A 22,564-nucleotide genomic window follows, 5' to 3' on the forward strand; every position below is an offset into this window, starting at 1 on the left:
TGCAAAAAGTTATATCCCTATTGTACAGTCATTGTCTGAGGGTACCGAAGGATTTTATTTTTATTTCTTTTTTTAAATAAATTGACATAGGACAATTTTTGGTTTTAACATTCCTTATAAAATGTTCAGTCTTGCTGACTTACTTCAACCATGTTTGACCTTCATTCTAACATCTGTGAACATGGGATTATTCTGCGGTTAAGACGATAATAATATATTATCGGTTGTATAAAATACCTTAGCATGTCAGTGTTGTTATATCGATTTTATTAAGAATTCACTTTAATTTTTTCCGTATCTCCTGTAATTATCGAACTAACTCTAATATAATTTTTAGTTAAGAACATTTTACAACTATATTTTTTTAAAAACACCGAAGACACTGTAGTGTATAAAACATTAATCTAAAGTTGTAAGTGAATTGCAAAATTTTTTTTCGGCTTAAGTTACAATTAATCGGGTATACGTAAATCAAAAAAAAGACTCCTACTAAAATAGCTGGTGAGCTCGACAACTATCAAAACTTAGATCAAGTTCCATGATGAACTATATTAATTAATTCCTATAAGTACTTCCTCCACAAAAGCTCAACAGTTTTGCGTTCAAGATAACTTCTTGGATCATGTTGAAATTTGAAAAAATTTATTGTTATATTTCTTCTCGAGTATGGGCCTGGAAATGTACCAATATGTCTCTATTACAATGCACTATAGGTAATTTGGACAGGTTTTTAGGCAAAAAGTAAATTTTTGCACTTTTAATAAAGCGAGTTTTCTCATTTGATTCGAAGAAAGAACATGTCAAATTCTATGGATGTGCATGTTCTTTTCTTTCTATTAAAATCAAAATTTCGAAGACAAAATAAAAAATGTTAAAAAAGAATGTTGTAAGAGTTTGATAATAATCAAATACATAGAGCGATATTCTGTGGAATGTTGGCGGTGTGTATTTTCTATTTTAAGAAATAATTATACCTTCAACCTTTAGGCTAGAAAGGGTATATACACTTTGATACGTATGTATGTTTGGACGAAATTCGTTTCCGACAATTTGGAGTTGATTCAGCCATGTCCGTCCGTATGTCTGTCTGTCTGGCTGGTGCGCACGATAACTCTCGAATGGATCAACTGATTCGAACCAAATTTTAGGTAAAGTAACATTTTGTGCAAACTTAGTTAAAGTTCGAAGATGGGCCATATCGGTCCACTCCTTCGGGTACCTTCCCCACAAAATTTCAAAATTTGTTTGTAAAATGGTGTGAACGATAACTCTCGAAGGGAGCAATCGATTTGGTCCAAACTTTGCACATAGTATTATTCCTTCTAGATATAGATCGGATTCGAATATAGAGTATATTGGTCCACTCCTTTGGGTACCTCCCACACAAAATTCGGTTAAAGTTAAAGACCATAGTAGCATCTGTTGGCCAATACAATTCTTCTTATTTCACAACTGATGTTGTTTGTTGTGTTTATGGCAGTTCCGAGGTAGACGAAGTCTTTAACTACCTCAAAATTGTAGGTACCAACTTCCACAGTTGGTCCGAGCTCTATGGACACTTTGCGCGTCGACACCATCAATTTGGTCTTCTCGCCGTTTACCGCCAGACCCACTTTCGCAGATTCTCCTTCGACCTTCATAAAGGTATCAGTTACTTCTTTAACTGATCGTCCCACGATGTCTATATCATCAGCATAAGCAAGTAACATGTGGCTATTGGTGTAAATTGTGCCATTTCTTTTGACATTTGCATCCCGCATTACCTTTTCCAGCTAAATGTTGAATAGGTCACACGAAAGGCTGTCTCCTTGTCTGAAACCTCTTTTGGTACAAAATTCTTCGGAGAGGTTCTTTCCAATTTTAACTGAGGACCTAGTATCAGTTAAAGTCATCTTACAAAGCCGGATGAGCTTTGCGGGGATACCAAATTCAGACATTGCATGGAATACCTTTGATCGGAGGGGACTGTCGAATGCTGCTTTATAATCGACAAAAAGGTGAAATGTGTCGATCTGCATCTCTTGGGTCTTCTCTAGGATTTGCCGCAGGGTAAATATCTGGTCAATGGTGGACTTGCCAGGTCTAAAGCCACATTGGTATGGTCCAATTATTTCGTTGACCATTGGCTTTAGTCGTTCGCACAATCCCAATCCCTGACACTACCTTATAGGCAATAGGGAGAAGACTTATGCTTCTATAGTTGGAGCATACGGTCTTATCTCCTTTCTTGTGGACGGGACATAGAATGCTCAAGTTCCAATCGTTGGGTACGCGTTCTTCCTGCCAGATGGTGCTAACTAGCTGATGCATACACCTTATCAGGGCGTCGCCTCCGGTTTTAAACAGCTCGGCTGGTAAGCCATCGGCTCCTGCTGCTCTATTATTCTTCAGCCGGTTGATTGCTGTTTTTACCTCATCTTGGCCGGGTGGTATACATTCTATACCATCTTCTGGGATTGGATCTGTGGTATCATCGCCTTCGCTACTATTGGATACCAGCAGATTGGAGAAATGTTCCTTCCATATCCTGAGCACGCTATCTGTATCTGTTACCAGATTACCTTACTGGTCTCTACAGGAGGATGTGCGAGTTCCAAAGCCATCAGTTTGATGTTTCCCTCTTTGGTAGAATTTTCGGACTTCATTCTGGCTCCTGTACATCTCGATTTTTTCACACTCCCGCTTTTCCATTTCTCTCTTTTTCTTGCGGAAAAGACGTTTCTCTTCTCTCCTTTTCTCCCGATATCTCTCTCGTGCGCGACGCGTTGATTGTAAAGTAGCTCTATATGCCGCATTTTTCTCTTCGGTAGCAGCACGACACTCCTGGTCATACCATGAATTCCTTTGTGGAGGTCTCTGGAATCCAAGTATGGATTTTGCGACTGTTTGCATGTAGTGGGCAATATTTTGCCATTGTGTTGTTATGTTATCGGGACAAGGAGTGCTCGCGTTAAGCAGTTGGGCTAGTTGAGTGGAATATGCTGTGGCTATCTGTTGTGTTTGCAGCCTATCGATGTCCAACTTCTGCGTTGTGTCTGTTCGTGCTTTATTTGCAACGTTTAGACGGGTACGTACCTTTGCTGCAACAAGGTAGTGGTCCGAATCAATGTTTGCGCCTCGGAACGATCGTACATCCAACACGCTGGATGAATGTCTTCCATCTATTACAACATGATCAATTAAATTACTTGTTCTTTGATCTGGAGACAGCCAGCTGCCATTATGAATATCGAGATGATTAAATCTGGTACTGCTAACTACCATGTTTTTTGCAGCTGCAAAGTCTATCAGCCTTATACCATTGTCAGAAGTTTCACTGTGGAGACTGAATTTCCCGACTGTTGGGCCAAAGATATTCTCCTTTCCAACTTTGGCATTAAAATCGCCTAGAATGATTTTAATGTCATGGGCAGGGCAACGGTCATATGTTTTTTCTAAGCGCTCGTAAAATATATCTTTGGTCTGTTCGTCCTTCTCTTCAGTGGGAGCATGAGCACAAATAAAGCTGATGTTGAAGAATTTTGCTTTTAATCGAATTGCAGCGAGTCTTGCATTCACTGGGGTGAAGCTGGATACCAGATGTTTTAGTCGCCTACTAACTACGAATCCGCAACCAAACTCATGCTTTACGTCTTAGCAGCTATAATACAGTGCGTCACCTTTAGGTGTTGCTGTGACGCCTTTCCCAATCCATCGTATTTCCTGTATGGCAGTAATATCGGCCTTGTACTTTTCAAGTACGTGTGCCAATGCGAAGACTGCACCTTCTCTATAAAGAGTGCGAGCATTCCAGGTGCAGATTCGCAGTTCATGGTTCTTCGGGTACCTCCCACACAAAATTCGGATAAAGTGAAGTTTAAGAGCTGCTCTCGCATCGGTTTGATTCCTTTTGCAGTAGGTTGTTCTAGCGGGCGGTACAATTTTTTTCCGGAGTAAGTCAATACTTCCTGAGAATGGCCCAAAAGCTCCAAAATCCTTCCTGCACATACTAAAGTCTATCGTACAAGATAACTCCCAAACATTTTCAAAAATTTCTTCCAAACTTAGTCTAACGTAAGTTCATTTTTCGAATCCTTTATGAAGAAGTTTTGTTATTAAAAATGTTTAGTATATGTCGTAGATTTGGTATAGGCCCACATTACGGTACCTTCATGATTCAAAATCAATTTATTTTATACACGGCATAATTATTGTGTTTGGTTTGGTTTTTTTATATATCTCCGTCAGCACAGCTGACTGATACTTCCTTACTTGTTTCTTTTCAGTTCTTGTTGCTTCGCCAAACATGTCTGAAAGACATCGTTTTGAAAAGGTAGTTCAACTACCCTATGTGTTGCTAAAATCTATTGGTTATGATTTCTTTGAAAGACCTTGTTCGCCATGGAAAAAATCTCTGCTGATTTTATACTTTATTAGCTCTCTGATATGCTGTGCTGCTTTCACTTACTTTGCAATGGGTTTGGCCTGGGCAAAAATTGTCAGTGGAGCCCATGATATACCAATACTTTTGAGACTAATCGATGACGTTGTTTACAACATAGTCTCAATACTGAAAAGTTTCTATTTTATGCGCAATATAAAATCATTGAAACAGATATACCATAAATTTCGTGAAATGTTTCCCACAACGATGGAAGATCGCCTGGCATATCGGCTAAATGATTATGGTTGGCCTAAATGGGTATCAATTATTCTGTATTCTCAATTCATTTCACTTTCTACAATATTTATTATACCCATCGTTGAAAGCTTTGTCAGATATGCTATAGCTTTGTCGAAGGTCGGATATGCAAGTGCTGAATTTAGTTACTTAAGACTGTATGAGGAGAAAACGTATGGAATTGACCACTACAATCCATTGGGCTATGCAGTTGTTCAAACGTTGGACTTTATGAACTGTCATTATTGTCTGATTTGGATGATATGCCCCGATCTGTGGTTAGTGGCATTTGCTATACAACTTTGCATGCATTTTGATTATATTTCACGGACATTGGAAAGTTATGAACCCTCTGAGAAGAGATCACAGGAGGACTCGAAAGTCTTGGCTGAATTAATTAAAAAACACCAAGTGGTGTTGGAGTAAGTAAAATTAAACATCATATTTCATTTACATTGTAAAAAAAACAAACTCCATCCATTTGTTTGGTTTTTAGTCTAGCCGACGCTGTGCAGGAAAACTTTAGTGCAATTATTTTGGTAATGGTATTCTCAACTGCATCCGTACTTTTCGGTATAACTGAATTAGTTCTAACCCAAGGTGTAAATGCACATGTGCTAGGTTATTTGGCATTTGTACCCACCGGTGTTGCTCAATACTTTATGGTCTGTTACTATGGCCAATTGATTATTAACAAGGTAATATGAATTATGTCAATTTTTTCACTAATGAAATGTAAAGAGTATTAATAATATTTCAAATTTAGAGTTTGTATATAAGTGAAGCGGCTTACAATCAAATCTGGTATAATGGTAGCCAGAGCTATAAGAAATCTATACTAACAATAATACGACGAGCTCAACGACATTGTGAAATTAATGCTGGTGGGTTCCAAACAACTAATTTGCCGGCCTTCGAAGCGGTCAGTATATTTTTGGCGACAATTTTTTGATATGTTTTGTTTTATTTGGTTTCCATTTTTTTTTTCTTTGGTTTTTAGGTTATGCGTATGACTTACCAATTGTTTGCCATATGGAGTACCATGATGGAAGAAAAATAATTCTCTAAAAAAAAAAAACCAACAAAAAACTGATGATTAAATTTTAATCTTTTTTTAAATGTTCATATTATTAGTATTATGATATCAAAGTTAAATATTTTAATATGCAATTCCTAGAAGTATACATGACACATTTGATTTTCTCATATTTCTATCCTAAAAGTATGCACCACACTTTAATAAATATACATTTTCTTTTAATATTCAATAAATAACACTTTGTTGAATTTCTATGCCATTGAAATATGTAGCTATAACCCTTAAACAGGGTACCCACCATCATTCAAAACTGACAGCCAACGTAATTTTAGGACAATTTTCTGGCAAATAAAAACTTATGTTTAGCTAAAAACGTTTGAAATACAATATATAAAATACTAGCAAAGTGCCCGCTACTTCGTATGCGGAAAAACAAATAAACAATATTTAATATGGAAATGGCGAACACTGAAAATTTTGTTGCACTAATACCAATTTTATCAATATTAAATTTTATTTTAGTTCTGTTCGTACCACTTTAGTTCGATTTTACAAAAAATCAGTCGTATCTCACCTAGAGTTGTGTAGTTCCGGAACGAACTAGTTCCAAGGAACTATTCCGGACAAGGAACTATTGGAACTTTAGTTCATATAGTTCTTTCGTTCTTCTCGTTCCTTTATCGTTGCCTCTGTCGATCATTCATCTTTGCTGTTTTTTCACTGCAATTTATTTATTTTTTTGTCATTCATCCAGCAAACCATGAAAGCATTTCGGTCTCGGAACTATTTGGAACAAAGGAAACAAAAAGGGCGACGAAAGAGGAAGATTCGTTGAACTATTTCGGTCTCGCAACTATTTGGAACGAAAAGAACGATGATAGAGAGAGATTCGTTTAACTATATTGGTCTCGGAACTATTTGGAACTATATTAAAGAACTAGTTCCTTTTGGGAAAAGGAACTAGAAGGATCGATCCGCTCCGGGAACTAGATTGCCCAACTCTAATCTCATCCTTACATATCAACAGCGAGACAAATGTTTTGAGGCATTTTAATTAGGAGTTTTCTGTCCTCAGAAGGTAAAACATTCTTGTAAACAAATAAATCCAAGACCAATTAGTATTAGTACCATTTAGTATTTTTTTCAGCCTTATAGCAGGTATTTCCATTACCATTTTCAGCCATCAGCGACCCGCATTCCAAATTTCAGTATTTGTAAGCATTTCAAAAACAAGTTATACCAAATTTAGTACATTTCGTACACCTGGTTAAAACCTTAAAAAAATTACCTTAGTAGTGTTGGCGTTTTTTATTTGGGATGACGACTTCTATTTTGCTTTTCAAAAAAGTCAGACTTAATCCCATAGTCGTTGTTTTAATATTTTATTAAAACAACTTTACTTTATTAGTGGGAAAAATTGGTGATGTTTAACAAGGGGTAAGGCAGGGAAGACTATAGTTTCAGATCTCGCCACAGATCTTCATCAGTTCCCTTGTTTATTGTTTTTCAACAAGAAACTTTTTATACCCATGTGTCAATTGCTCGCTCAAATAGATAAGTGTCCAAAAAAACGCTCTGACCGAGAATTTCTTTGGCACTACCTAAACTCGAGCAACTTCACTTGAAACTTAGGTAGTGCCAAAGAAATTCTCGATCAGAGCGTTTCTTTGGACACTTACTTATTTGAGCGAGCAATTGACACTTGGGTATAAAAAGCTTCTTGTTGAAAAACAAGAAACAAGGGAACTGATGATAAAAATCATTAGATATGTTTGAAATTACAATCTTCCGATAAAAAACATAACAAAGAAAAAATAATCAATAAAAAAGAAACATTTTTTCCTTCGATATTCATACGACATTATTCCAAAATCGTTCAGAAATCTTTACGAAGATTCGGAAGGTACCTCAGATACCTCATACGACATTATTCCGAAATCGTTCAGAAATCGCATTCGCATTCCGAATTTCCCAAGGATCTTCTTTCATTTTCGTTCCGAATTCTGACCGAAATTGATCCGATTTCGCTTTGACGTTAAATATCGTTATGATTTCGAATCCGACATCGGACGTAGCGTCCGCATTTTGTCCCGATTTCGTTACATTATCGGTACGATTGGTTTGCTGGGATGTGTTACTCTGATATTTCACACATTTTTGTTACATAAATGTTCATAACAGAATAATCATTTTTAAATCTTGAAATAGGGGCAATAAAGGATCAAATAACAAAAACAAATATATTTTAAAACTAACAAATGTGCCTAAAATAGATTGAATGCGATACAGGCATCTGAGTTACAAATGTTTTGAACAGTACTGTATCTAAATCTTTATTAAGGGTTATTTAAGGTGTCACAATAGTTTGATATATGCAATTGGAAAAAAAGTCCAATGAATAAAATAAATTATAACTATCCCCAAAGTTGGTGCTATTCATAATTAAATTTACTTTTTTTTAAAAGGAGTGTAGGCTCAGGTAGATCTAAATTCAACTTGTCGAAATAAAGAGAAATTAAGAGTGTACGAGTATATGAAATTTGTAAAAGTGATTTACCTAGGAATACTTCTAGTCGGAAAGGATTTAGGATGAGTGTTACCTATTGCAACATACAAAAATACCATAGCAGCTCTATAACAGCCTTGAATGTGTAGGGAACGCCTTCATATCTTTCCTTCATATCTTTATTTATGCATTATAATATTAAAACAATTAAAAAAGTATCAGTCGGCTTTGCCGACAGAGATATACCCTCAGCCTATGTGAATTGGAACATTCATCTACGGACAGATCGAATGTATTTAGGGTCTTTTCACAATTTTGTGGCACTTTTTGGACATTTGAACTTGCCGACAAAAATGTGGATTAGGATTAAAGTTCAAAAGTTTTGCGGAGGAGGGACTGGACCGACATATTGCATTATGAAAGTGGATCTTATTTTGAGAGTCATATCTTTTCGATAGATATCGCGCCCACTAGTAATTTCAGTGGTTATCGTACACCTGTTGGGCCAGTATGCCAGGAAGCAAAGACTTGTTCGCGGAAAACATAATATGGCTTTAAACAGGACCACAAAGAACATCATCGGACCAAGGATCTACGAACAGACAATAAACTGCACTTGGACACAAATGTTGAACTTTTGTGGAGGACGTATCCTACAGAGAGGACCAATATGGGCCACTTTAGAAGTTAAACTAAGTTTGAACAAAATATGACGAAGGCCAAATTTTGGACCAAATAGGTTTACCAGTTCGAGAGTTACTGAGCTCTCCAGCTACTACATATGGTGTCATAGGGGTTTTTTACAACTTTCGGACTGTTTTCCAAGAAGTATGGACTTGCCACTGAAAAAACTTTTATTTTTGTAATTGAGACAGCGATTGCAAGTTGCTTCAACAAACATCAAAGTGATTCGAGAGCAAGTCCTAAAGTGAACTTTTTTGTGTGGGAGATACCCGAAGTAGTGAACAAATATAGTCGATATTCGAACCTGTTCTATACCTGGTAAATATATTAGGATGTGTAAAGTATGGACTAAATCGGTCACTCCGTTCAAGAGTTATCGTGCGCACATTTTTTCCAAACAGGTTTGAACTTTTGTGGGGGAGGTATCCGAAGGTAACATAAACAAAGTTTGGACAAATGTTGGACCGAATCGATCGGTTCGAGAGTTACCTTGCGCTAAAACCACTACACACGGTGTCATAGGGGTTTTATGAAACATTCAGGCTATTTTGTAACTCATTTTTGCTATTACCGACAAAAATCGGTAAAATTAAATCGCAAAATTATGACTAAAAGCATAAAAAGTTGGCATCACTGTTTGTGTCGGTAGAGGCTAGCGACTACTTTTTATTCATCGTTAACTTACCGACAAATTTCGTTAATTATCGAAATTATAAGCATTTTAATTTTACCGACAATTACACTGTGCCACAAATTGGAACTCAAGGTCTGTGCGGTGGAAAATTCCTTCTGGAGATGAAAGCCCTTAGTGGGTATATTAAGAACCCAAAAGGAAATTTTCCCCATAGGTCAAGATTCTGAGATATCGCGCGATGAATTTTTTGAATTTTCGCCTATGATGCTTGAGAAAATAACTTTATATCTCTGTTTGCCGTTATTGTAGCTTCGTTTTGAGATTACATGTCTTCAGTCAAATCGAATGGCGAATCTTTTTGTAGAACATTTCATTCTTCTAACTCAATACCTTTCATGTCCTTTTCGTCCTTTCTTTCTTGAACCGTAGTATAAGTACCACAAGATGAGATTTTACAGCATCCAAATATTCCACGAAAATATTTCTCAGAGAATTTTAGGTACGGTTCTCATTGACAACTAAACGATATTGTCACGTTTTCATTGTCCTTTTTGACATTTACCCGGTTTTTGTTCAGAAAAAACCTATGTTTTGTTTTTCTGTATATTCGTTATTTGTTATGTAATGGTAGGTAGACATACCCATTGGTTACCGCTTATATTGACATTTGGGATGTATCTGAAATATTTACCATAATATGTATATAGCTCCCGATATGCTAAACACGTTAATGACAAATTTTCTTGGAGAATAGATCCGGTTATCTAATATTTTGAACCGGATATAGCGATATAAAACCCGGATTTTGTACCGATTTTAAGTAACCGATTAAGGTTATATGTATACCATTAGAAAGCTAAGGACAGTTATGCCGTAGGTCAAACTTCTGAGTTATGGCGTGATGCATACATTCTTGATGAACATTAAGAGTACGACAATAAACCCGAAACATAAATTCCATTTCGCCATAACTCAGAAGTTTGACCTACGGCATAACTGTCCTTCCGGGTTCATAATATTAACTTCATCCACTTTCATCGGCAAAAAGAATATTTAACCCACCAAGCTTTGATCTTCATATTTACGCGCAGTGATATTTTTCATTAAAAACGGTTCAAGAATACGGGTTTTTTGTTTTAGCACCGAACTCAGGTAAGATGCTGTCAAAAAATTTATTTTCCCTAATCGGCAATTTTATTAGCTTTCTAATGGTATACATATAACCTTAATCGGTTACTTAAAATCGGTACAAAATCCGGGTTTTATATCGCTATATCCGGTTCAAAATATTAGATAACCGGATCTATTCTCCAAGAAAATTTGTCATTAACGTGTTTAGCATATCGGGAGCTAAATATGGTAAATATTTCAGATACATCCCAAATGTCAATATAAGCGGTAACCAATGGGTATGTCTACCTACCAATACATAACAAATAACGAATATACAGAAAAACAAAACATAGGTTTTTTCTGAACAAAAACCGGGTAAATGTCAAAAAGGACAATGAAAACGTGACAATATCGTTTAGTTGTCAATGAGAACCGTACCTAAAATTCTCTAAGAAATATTTTTGTGGAATAAGGAATTGTGGAAAGGAATTGAGTTAGAAGAATGAAATGTTCTACAAAAAGATTCGCCATTCGATTTGACTGAAGACATGTAATCTCAAAACGAAGCTACAATAACGGCAAACAGAGATATAAAGCTATTTTCTCAAGCATCATAGGCGAAAATTCAAAAAATTCATCGCGCGATATCTCAGAATCTTGACCTATGGGGAAAATTTTCTTTTGGGTTCTTAATATACCCACTAAGGGCTTTCATCTCCAGAAGGAATTTTCCACCGCACAGAAACCTTGTTGCACAGTGTTATCGATAACAGCAAAAATGAGTTACAGAATCCCACCACAGCACAGTGGTCCCAGTTGTATGGAAAAGAGTGCCAAAAATAGTTCTAATCGAGCTACCACCTCCAAACGTAGGTTTATAGCAAGCCAAAAAGATAGGGAACCATTTTTAGTGGATGTAGGTCCATATTTGGGTATAGATCCCATAGAAAGGTACCGCCCGATTTGTGGTATTTTGACAATTTTGGCCAAATTAACCAACCGATTTGGATGTTATTTTGCATTTTGAGTTCTGAGTGAATAAACTACCTACTTGCAAAAAATATTCAATATAGGTCCACGTTTAGGTATAGCCGCCATATAAGTGTACCCTCAGATTTTCGGTATTTTGAAAATTTTAGTGAAATTTTCCAACTGATTTGACTGTAATTTGGCATTTTGAGTTTTGAGTGAACCAAATACCTCCATGCAAAAAATGGTCAATATCGGCCTACGTTTAGGCATAGCCCTCATATAAACATACCTCCAGATTTTCGAAATTTTGACGATTTTACCCACATTTTCCAACCGATTTGGCTGTAATTTTGCATTTTTAATTCTGAGTGAGCAAAATATCTCCTTGCCAAAAATGTTCAGTATAGGTCCAAGTTTAGGTATAGCTCCCATATAAAAGTACCTCCCGATTTTCGGAATTTTGACGATTTTACGGGCGTGGTGTAAGAGGAATAACTTAGCGGGTGGCAGATGGGGGCAGCTGGACTTTTTTTAATCGTAAACTAGAGACTATCCCCTCCATTCTAAAAAAAAATCGAGACTCACAAGTGCTCACAACATTAGTAAAACTCAACATAAATTAGTAGTAATTATATTAACAATATCAGAAAAAGAAAAAGATTAAGAATTTATTTTTAGTGAAGTTAGAAAACGAATTATGAATTTGTTTTTTTCATAAAAACATTGCCAATGTCATCACCTATAAGTTTCATTTTGAAAATTGCACATTAACATCTCCATTTTTCTATAATTTTACTCATAACCTACGAATGCTTTGCGGATGTATTTTTCGTTTTTAAGGCCTCACATACAAATCACTACTTCTTCGACTTAACTTGGCGTATAACCGCTGTAAATTTACAAAAATTAAGCTGGGTGTTAAAAATTTGATATGTTTAGAGAATATTTATTTCAATCGCAATAAAATTTGTCGCTATCAATTTTTCGATTTTTGTCCACGGGCGTAACCACTGTGTACAGGTCCTAAATTGAACTTTTCAGAAATTTTGGGTGGGAGGTACCCGAAGGCGTGGACCAATTGAGTCCATATTGAAACCTTATCTAAGTCTGGTAGATATTTCACGATTTGCAAAGTATGGAGCAAATCGTTTACTCCCTTCAAGAGTTATCGTACGCACAAATTTTCCGAACATTTTCGAACTTTTGCGGGGGAGGTACCGGAAGGAGTGGACCGATCATCGAACTTAAACTAAGTTTGGACAAAATATTACGATAGCCAAATTTTGGACCAAATCGACCCATCCGTTCGAGAGTTATCGTGCGCACCAGCCAGACAGACAGACGGACATTGCCAAATCGACTCCAAATTGTGTGAAACACATTTCGTCCAAACATACTTGGGGTCTAGAACCATTATTTCGATGAGGCACATTTTGCCCGTATGAAAGTGTATATACCCTCGTTAGCATAAATGCTGAGGGTATAAAAAATGAAGCAAATATAATTATAGAATTCCATTATATTTTATCTTAGTCGGGGTAGCGAAGTGCACCGGGTTCAGCTAGTAGATTATAAAAGTTTACACCGAAAAATCAAAAAAGAAAAAAGAGCCAGCAACGCGGACCGGGTCAGCTAGTATAAAATATAAAATTAAAATTTAATATAAAAATTATAAAATATTACATTATTACAAGGCGCTATAACGGTATCCCTTCCCTCTCCTATAATTGTTCTTTTTACAGTCATTGTCTGCGATTTTGAATTTATTAAGCTCCTTCGACAGAAACTCTATGTTCAAAAAATTGTGCACAAAGGACAATTTTTGGTTTTAACATTCCTTATAAAATTTTCAGTCTTGCTGACTTACTTCAACAATGTTTTACCTTCACTCTAACATCTGTGAACATGGGATTATTCTGCGGTTAAGACTATAATTATATATTATCGGTTGTATAAAACACCTTAGCATGTCAGTGTTGTTATATCGATTTTATTAAGAATTCACTTTAATTTTTTCCGTATCTCCTGTAATTATCGAACTAACTCTAATATAATTTTTAGTTAAGAACATTTTACAACTATATTTTATTTAAAAACACCGAAGACACTGAAGTGTGTAGAACGTTAAGCTAATATTTGTAAGTGAATTGCATTTTTTTTTGTTTTGGTTTAATTTTCAAGTAATCGGGTATACGGGTATACCAAAAAAAGACTCCTACTAAAATAGCTGGTGAGCTCGACAACTATCAAAACTTAGATCAAGTTCCATGATAAACCATATTTTTTAATTCCTATAAGCACTTCCTCCAGAAAACCTCTATTACAACGCACTATAGGTAATTTGGACAGGTGTTTAGGCAAAAATTCAAATTTTGCACTTTTAATAACGCGAGTTTTCTAATTTGATTCGAAGAAAGAACATGTCAAACTCTCTGGATGTGCAATTTTTTCAACAATATCCAAAACTCGTGGTATAATTCCAAATTAAAATCAAAATTTCAAAGACAAACTTAAACGTTTTAAAAAGATTAAAATTCAGAGCAGAATTTAAACGTAATTTGTAGGAGTTTGATAATAATCAAATGCAAAGATGAGATATTCTGTGGAATGGTGGCGGTGTGTACTTTCTATTTTAAGAAATAATTTTCTTCAAAACGCTTGTTATAACGGAAAAACCGTCATATAGGATACAACCTAAGAATATTTTTTTATACCCTCCACCATAGGAGGGGGGTATATTAAGTTTGTCACTACGTTTGTAACTACTCGAAATAATCATTGAAGACCCCACAAAGTATATATATTCTTGATCAGCGTGCAATTCTACATCGATATAGTCATGTCCGTCCGTCTGTCTGTCTGTCTGTCTGTGGAAATCACTCTAGCGTCCGAACGGATTGACGTAGGTTGATGAAATTTTGGGAAAATATGTTATATTTACGTAGGACTTTTGGTATTGAAAGCGGGCTATGTAGGTCCACGCTTTCGTATAGCCCCCATACAAAATGACGCGTGACGCGTCGTCGCTTTAAGGAATTTTTAAGATATTTGGCCCATTTTACCACCGAATTGTATGTAATTTGGTACTTTGTGTCTTCAGAGGCCAAAAAATATTCCTACCAAAGTTGGGTTATATAGGTCCACGTTTTGGTATAGCCCCCATATAAGGCCCCTTATAAAGTACGCGTCATTTTAATATATTTTGAATGTATTAGACCCATTTGACCAAAGAATCGGTTGTAACTTTGTATTTTGTGTTTCCAGAGGCTTAGAAACATTTCTTCTTTAGGCGTATAAAACTTTCCCCCAGAAATTTGTAGGTGTAGGTCCAAGCCATCATATAGCCCCCATAGAACGGTACCCTCCGAGTTTCGGTATTTTGAAGGTTGTGGCCACATTAATCCACCGAAATGGCTGAAATTTGTGGTGGAGGGTATAAAAAGTTCGGCCCGACGGAACTTAAGCTTTTCTTACTTGTTTAAATTTATTTAAATTAAATTTTTTTAATTTAGAGTTTTATATTATAGACTTTTTCAAAATTGTCCAACTTTGTCTGAAATTCGGACACAGGGAATATCTTCAGCAAAAGGTTCTGAATCAACAACATAATATAGTTGAGATTTTTTTTCGTTTTTGGAGTGCCCTCCTTTTTGAAGTTGCCCTCCTTGCAGAAAAAAATATATTTATTTTTAATTTTTTGTTTGGTGAAGGAAATATTAAACGCAACAAAAGCATTAGTTAGCAACTAAAAAGACATTTTCTTTAAAGAAATATTCACCATGTGTTCTAAAACAATACAGACGTGTCGTGGTTAATATTTTTGTTAATTATAGCCGAAATACGTTCTAACTAGGGATAATGATTGCGTGATTTAGTTGGTCCTTTTAAAAAAAATAATATTTATACAGATATCTTCGCGAATTAATATTTTAAACATATCAATATTTATAAAAATCTTTTGGCGGATCAGTATTTTAGTTCATTGAAACCGTTTTTCTTTTGTTTTAACTGCATTCATTGCGTTGGCACGAATAAAATAGGTAAAATGAGAATAGAATAGAAGCAAGAAAATTTGTTCGTTATAAACATGTTCATCTGTAAAATTCCTATTAAAGCTTACTTTTAAATATCATATATTAAAATATTATAAACAGTGCTTAAATTCGTCGCTACCGTTTTTAAACACGGACCTGTAAATCCTAACAAATTGTAAAAAATTCTACTCGCGGGGTGAACATTTTTGTTCGTTATAATTGGTAGTTTTAAGAAGTTGAAAGTGTGTACAAATATCAAGAAAAATTCTGTGGGAACACAAAACTTTGTTCGTTATAAACATAGTTTCTTATAACCGATGTTCGCTATATCCGAATTTTACTGTGTAATTCTTTGTTTTAGCTTACTTTAGCATATAATGTATTAAAATTGATACAAAGCCCATAAGTCCACCGCTATTAATTGTTGGCTCAAAAACAGGCCAAATTACCTATAGTGCAAAGCTAACCAGTAAGGATGGGATCATAGTCGGGCGGCGCCGACTATATGAAACCCTACACCACTGTGAATATGTAAAATATATATAGGAGATATATATCAATTTGAACTGATTTCTATATAATATGGTACACTTATTACTAGATAAAAATCCGTCACACATTCCAAATTTCATCAAAATTGGACAGATATAGAGTGTTTGTTGCAGCAAATACGTGAAATGGAATAAAATCTGAACCAATTTGGATATAATTTGGCACACTTATTTCTAGACCGAATTCAGTCACACAACCCAAATTTCATGAAAATCGGACGTATATAGCGTGTTTGGTGCAGCAAGTGCGTCAAATCGGCCGAAAATATATATGGGAGCTATATACAAATCTGAACCGATTTCTATATAAATTGGCACACTTATTTTTAGATCGAGATCAGTCACACAATCCAAATTTTACCAAAATCGGACGTAAATAGCGTGGTGCAGCAAATACATCAAATCGAACGAAAATATATACATACATATGGGAGCTATATCCAAATCTGAACCGATTTCGATGTAATTTGGCACATTTATTTTTAGACCGAATTCAGTCACACATTCCATATTTCATCGAAATCAAACATATATAGCGTGTTTGGTGCAGCAATTGCGTCAAATCGGCCGAAAATATATATGGGAGCTATATACAAATCTGAACCGATTTGGATGTAATGTGGCACCTTTTTTTAAGACCGAGTTCAGTCACATATTCCATATTTCATTGAAATCAAACATATATGGGGTGTTTTGTGCCGCAAATACATCAAATCGGCCGAAAATATATTTGGGAGCTATATCCAAATCTGAACCGATTTCGACATAATTTGGCACACTTATTTCTAGACCGAGTTCAGTCACACATTCTAAATTTCATCAAAATCGGACGTACATATATAGCGTGTTTGGTGCCGCAAATACGTCAAATCGGCCGAAAATATATATGGGAGCTATATCCAAATCTGAACCGATTTCGATGTAATTTGGCACATTTATTTTAAGACCGAATTCAGTCACACATTCCATATTTCATCGAAATCGGACGTATATAGAGTGTTTGGTGCAGCACATACGTCAAATCGGCCGAAAATATATGTTGAAGCTATATCCAAATCTGAACCGATTTCGATATAATTTGGCATACTCATTCCTAGATCGAATTTAGTCACACATTCCAAATTTCATCAAAGTCGGACCTATATAGCTTGTTTGGTGCTGCAAATACCTCAAATCGGCTGAAAATATATATGTGAGCTTTATCCAAATCAGAACCGATTTTCACCAAAAGCAATTCTTCCTTTGGCTAAAAAAAATGATATTCGCCAATTTTCAGCTGAATCGGGCAAAAAATTTGGCCTGTACGTTGCGAACAAAAATGCATGGACAGACGGACGGACGGACGGACATCCATAAATCGACTCAGAAAGTGATTATATGTATATCCCCAACAGGAACTATGGGTCTATTTCGTTTCCTTTTGTATGTTACATACAAATACACAAAGACATAATACCCCTTACCACAGTGCACAGTGGTGGCATTTACATGGAAAGGTGTGACAAAAATACTTCTAAATAATATATCGAACTGAAATTGATATCAATGGGTCATGGTTGCCTAAAAACACTCTAAGTAAAATATTGGGGTCCTAGGTCCAAAACTTCGCGTGGTTGCCATGTAATTAACTATTCTGAATTCAAATATTTTACTGTTACCAACACATTTTTCAACCGAATTTGCTGTTATCCGGTACCAAGATTTTTTAATGCATAGTACACCTCCCTGCGAAAAATTGTCAGTATTGGTCCATTTTTCGGTGTACTCCATATATTATTTTTATATCGATTTATTTAGTCAGATGTCAACCAAATATTCTAAGCGAATATTTTCTTATAATGAACTCATACTTCAGAACACCATCTATAAAGAAAGGTCATATCGGTCCACTTTTGACCGCAGCCTCCATATAGGGTTACCATACTTTTCTTGGTACTTTTAAATCTTATTAACCACATTTGTCTGCAGAATTACTTGTAATAATGTATTTTTGGTTCTCTGTGCGGGGAAAATCTCCACTTGTTAGCGTGATCCAACATTAGGGTGTCCCAAAAATAAAATAAGTTATTTGTTAAATCTTTTTTCTTTCGCGAGTTTTCATTACAGCTCTAAGTTACAATGACCATAGAAATCGCTAATAGCGCAAACTAAATGTGCTATGAAACTAAATGTAAGAAAGGATAATAAAATTACTTACAAATATTACAAAAACTATAAATTCAGCAATTAAAAAGGGGGGTTAAACTTTTGGTCATAACTGCCAAAACCGCAAATTTCGCAAAAAGTCTATACAGTTTTTAAATCTACAGGCGCTAGGCTTCAATTTGGTACCAGTGGCCACTCTTGCGAATTTTTGGAAAGTACTCGTAACTTAAACTTTATGGAAATCCATACATCTATATTAAATATTTTCATTTTGACCGATATTATAACCAAAATATATGGCAACCCTTGCAATTTAGAGGAATTGTTATAACTAGAAAAAATGAAGATAAGGCAATTTACTAAATGATTCAACTTAAGTTAAGGCGATAATAATAGTCCTTTGCTTCTTAAATTCGCTTAGAATATAACCATTTTTTTTCTCATTTTTAAATACAATTTTTTCTTTAAAATTAGTCATGTTTGTGAGGCCTTTTCTCTCTGAGAAGCGCGAAAAATGGAAGAAGTAAGTTGAGTTTCGAAAAATTTGGAATGTTTTGAAGTGATTTGCATTTTAAAATTTTTAAAACGATGTCATGAATTTTTTGATTTTTGTCGTTGGGCGCATCCACTGTGCAGTGTGGTGTAGGGTATAAAAATATATTTTTTATTTTCCTCCCTATCAAAGTGGTGTTTTGTAATATTTTTAAAATTATGGATTTGATTCGTGGCGACTGTGTTGATTGGAACCGTTAGAGGAATAATTAGAAGGTTACCTCAACACAAACGCCAACTCTTTACCCTTCTCCCCTTTTTTTGTACAGTCATGATCACAGGGTATTTAGCTATTGGTGAAGCCGAATGATTTCTTTTTCTGTTCACATTTTCGAAGATTTCGGAATTCCCCACTATAAGTGTTACTTGTTTTTCTTTTCAGTTCTTGTTTCTTCGCCAAACATGTCTGAAAGACATCGTTTTGAAAAGGTAGTTCAACTACCCTATGCGTTGCTAAAATCTGTTGGTTATGATTTCTTTGAAAGACCTTGTTCACCTTGGAAAAAATCTCTACTGATTTTATACTTCATTAGCTCTCTAATATGCTGTGCTGCTTTCACTTACTTTGCAATGGGTTTGGCCTGGGCAGAAATTGTAAGTGGAGCCCATGACATACCAATACTTTTGAGACTGGTCGATGACGTTGTTTACAACATGGTCTCAATACTGAAATGTTTCTATTTTATGCGCAATATAAAATCATTGAAACAGATATACCATAAATTTCGTGAAATGTTTCCCACAACGATGGAAGATCGCCTGGCATATCGGGTAAATGATTATGGTTGGCCTAAATGGATATCAATTATTCTGTATTCTCAAATCATGTCACTTTCTACTATATATTTTATTCCCATCGTTGAAAGCTTTGTCAGATATGCTATAGCTTTGTCGGAGGTCGGATATGCAAATGCTGAATTTAGTTACTTAAGACTGTATGAGGAGAAAACGTATGGAATTGACCACTACAATCCATTGGGCTATGCAGTTGTTCAAACGTTGGACTTTATGAACTGTCATTATTGTCTGATTTGGATGATATGCCCCGATCTGTGGTTAGTGGCATTTGCTATACAACTTTGCATGCATTTTGATTATATTTCACGGACATTGGAAAATTATGAACCCTCTGAGAAGAGATCACAGGAGGACTCGAAATTCTTGGCTGAATTAATTAAAAAGCACCAAGTGGTGTTGGAGTAAGTAAAATTAAACATCATATTTCATTTACATTGTAAAAAAAACAAACTCCATCCATTTGTTTTGTTTTTAGTCTAGCCGACGCTGTGCAGGAAAACTTTAGTGCAATTATTTTGGTAATGGTATTCTCAACTGCATCCGTACTTTTCGGTATAACTGAATTAGTTCTAACCCAAGGTTTAAATGCTCATGTGATTGGTTATTTGGCATTTGTACCAACCGGTGTTGGTCAATACTTTATGATCTGCTATTATGGCCAATTGATTATTAACAAGGTAATATGAATTATGTCAATTTTCTCATTAAGCGAAATCAAAAGAGTAGTAATAATATTTCAAATTTAGAGTTTGTATATAAGTGAAGCGGCTTACAATCAAATCTGGTATAATGGTAGCCAGAGCTATAAGAAATCAATACTAACAATAATACGGCGAGCTCAACGACATTGTGAAATTAATGCTGGTGGGTTCCAAACAACTAATTTGCCGGCCTTCGAAGCGGTCAGTATATTTGTGGCGACAATTTTTGATATGATTTGTTTGATTTGGTTTTTGTTTTTAGGTTATGCGTATGACTTACCAATTGTTTGCTATATGGAGTACCATGATGGAAGAAAAATAATTCTCTAAAAAAAAAACAACAAGAAAAACGAATAATTAAATTTTAAACTATTTTTAATGTTCATATTATTAGTATTATCATATCAAAGTTAAATATTTTAATATGCAATTCCTAGAAGTATACATGACACATTTGATTTTCTCATAATTTTTATCCTAAAAGTATGCACCACACATTAATAAATATACATTTTCTTTTAATGTTCAATAAATAACACTATGTTGAATTTCTGTCATTAAAATACCTATAACCCATAAGCGGAGTACAGTATAATTTAAAACTGACAGCCAACGTAATTTTAGGAAATTTTTCTGGCAAATAAAAACGTATGTTTAGCTAAAAACGTTTGAAATACAATATATAAAATACTAGCAAAGTGCCCGCTACGTCGTATGCGGAAAGGATATAAAAACACAAATAAACAATATTTAATATGGAAATGGCGAACACTGAACATTTTGTTGCACTAATACCAACTTTAATCAATACTAAATTTTATTTTAGTTCTGTTCGTATCACTTTAGTTCGATTTTTCAAAAAAATCAGCCGTATCTCACCTAGAGTTGTGTAGCTCCGGAACGAGCTAGTTCCAAGGAACTATTCCGGACAAGGAACTATTGGAACATTAGTTCATATAGTTCCTTTCGTTCTTCTCGTTTCTTTAACGTTGCCTACGTCGATAATTCGTCTTTGCTGTTTTTATACCCTCAGCCTTTAGGCTAAGGAGGGTATATACACTTTGATACGATGAAAATGTGCCTCATCGAAATAATGGTTTTAGACCCCAAGTATGTTTGGACGAAATGTGTTTCAGACAATTTGGAGTCGATCTAGCCATGTCCGTCCGTCTGTCTGTCCGTCTGTCTGTCTGTCCTGCTGGCTGGAGCGCACGATAACTCTCGAACGGATGAACCGATTCGGTTATAATTTTGTCTTTCGTAATATTCTGCCCAAACTTAGTTTAAGTTCGAAGATGAACTACATCGGTCCACTCCTTCCGATACCTCCCCCACAAAAGTTCGAAAATGTTCGGAAAGTTTGTGCGCACGATAACTCTTGAAGGGAGTGACCGATTTGGTCCATACTTTGTATAGCGTAAACTTTCTACCAGAGTAATATGAGGTTCCAATATGGTCTCAATAGGTCCACTCCTTCGGGTACCTCCCACACAAAATTTCGGAAAAGTTTAGTTTAGGGCCATCTCTCGAATCGCTCTGATTTTTGTTTTAGCAACTTGTATTCACTGCCCTTCATACGACGAAACAAGTTTCATCAGGGGCAAGTCCATACTTCCTGAGAAAATAGTATGAAAGTTGCAAAAACCCCCTATGACACCGTGTGAGGTGGTTGGAGCGCAAGATAACTCTCGAACGGATCTGCCGATTCGGTCCAAAATATGGCCTTAGTAATATTTTGTCCAAACATAGTTTAAGTTTGAAGATAAGCCATATCGGTCCACTCCTTTAGGTACCTTCCCCACAAAAGTTCAAAAATGTTCGGAAAAATTGTTCGTACGGTAACTCTTGAAGGGTCTATGGTCTATACTTTACACATCCTAATATATCTACCAGATATAGATCAGGTTCAAATATGGACTATATTTGTCCACTCCATCCGGTACCTCCCAAACAAAAGTTTCGGATAAGTTCACTTTAAGACCTGATATCGAATCACTTTGACTTTTTTGAAGCAACTTGCATTCGCTGCCTCATTTACGATGGTAAAAGTTTTTTAGGGGCAAGTCCATACTTCTTGAGCAAACAGCCCGATGAGTGTAAAAACCCCCTATGACACCATATGTTGTGGCTGGAGATCCACATCCATAACGGTCAATGTCGATCCATTCCTTTTAG

At 35.5% G+C, this 22,564-nt stretch overlaps 2 protein-coding genes across 4 annotated transcripts; both read left to right on the forward strand.

Moving 5' to 3' along the window:
* Positions 1–303: 303 nt before the first annotated feature.
* On the forward strand, positions 304–5,932 carry LOC141391211 (odorant receptor 49a-like). Of its 2 annotated transcripts, none has more exons than XM_073964122.1 (5): positions 304–412; positions 4,266–5,082; positions 5,157–5,358; positions 5,427–5,582; positions 5,661–5,932. In XM_073964122.1, exons 2-5 carry the CDS (start codon positions 4,286–4,288, stop codon positions 5,718–5,720), a joined length of 1,215 nt encoding a protein of 404 aa, XP_073820223.1. In that variant the 5' UTR covers positions 304–412; positions 4,266–4,285; the 3' UTR covers positions 5,721–5,932. The 2 variants fall into 2 exon arrangements, with proteins under 2 accessions (XP_073820223.1, XP_073820222.1); XM_073964121.1 differs by having other exon boundaries at positions 383–501.
* Positions 5,933–13,580: 7,648 nt separating this feature from the next.
* LOC141391217 (odorant receptor 49a-like) lies at positions 13,581–20,937 on the forward strand. Of its 2 annotated transcripts, none has more exons than XM_073964131.1 (5): positions 13,581–13,746; positions 19,273–20,089; positions 20,164–20,365; positions 20,435–20,590; positions 20,652–20,937. In XM_073964131.1, exons 2-5 carry the CDS (start codon positions 19,293–19,295, stop codon positions 20,709–20,711), a joined length of 1,215 nt encoding a protein of 404 aa, XP_073820232.1. In that variant the 5' UTR covers positions 13,581–13,746; positions 19,273–19,292; the 3' UTR covers positions 20,712–20,937. The 2 variants fall into 2 exon arrangements, with proteins under 2 accessions (XP_073820232.1, XP_073820231.1); XM_073964130.1 differs by having other exon boundaries at positions 13,717–13,838.
* The last annotated feature ends 1,627 nt before the right edge of the window (positions 20,938–22,564 follow it).

The sequence above is a fragment of the Musca autumnalis genome, unplaced genomic scaffold (genome assembly GCF_047663935.1).
Source record: "Musca autumnalis isolate F117 unplaced genomic scaffold, ASM4766393v1 scaffold_1, whole genome shotgun sequence".
NCBI lineage: Eukaryota > Metazoa > Arthropoda > Insecta > Diptera > Muscidae > Musca > Musca autumnalis.

Coding starts and splice junctions, on each gene's coding strand:
- LOC141391211 (XM_073964122.1), top strand. CDS start 4,286: ATGTCTGAAAGACATCGTTTTGAAAAGGTAGTTCAACTACCCTATGTG. Junction 5,359..5,426: donor GCCAATTGATTATTAACAAG/GTAATATGAATT, acceptor TTTCAAATTTAG/AGTTTGTATATAAGTGAAGC. Junction 5,583..5,660: donor ATTTGCCGGCCTTCGAAGCG/GTCAGTATATTT, acceptor TTTGGTTTTTAG/GTTATGCGTATGACTTACCA.
- LOC141391217 (XM_073964131.1), top strand. CDS start 19,293: ATGTCTGAAAGACATCGTTTTGAAAAGGTAGTTCAACTACCCTATGCG. Junction 20,090..20,163: donor AAGCACCAAGTGGTGTTGGA/GTAAGTAAAATT, acceptor TTTTGTTTTTAG/TCTAGCCGACGCTGTGCAGG. Junction 20,591..20,651: donor ATTTGCCGGCCTTCGAAGCG/GTCAGTATATTT, acceptor TTTTGTTTTTAG/GTTATGCGTATGACTTACCA.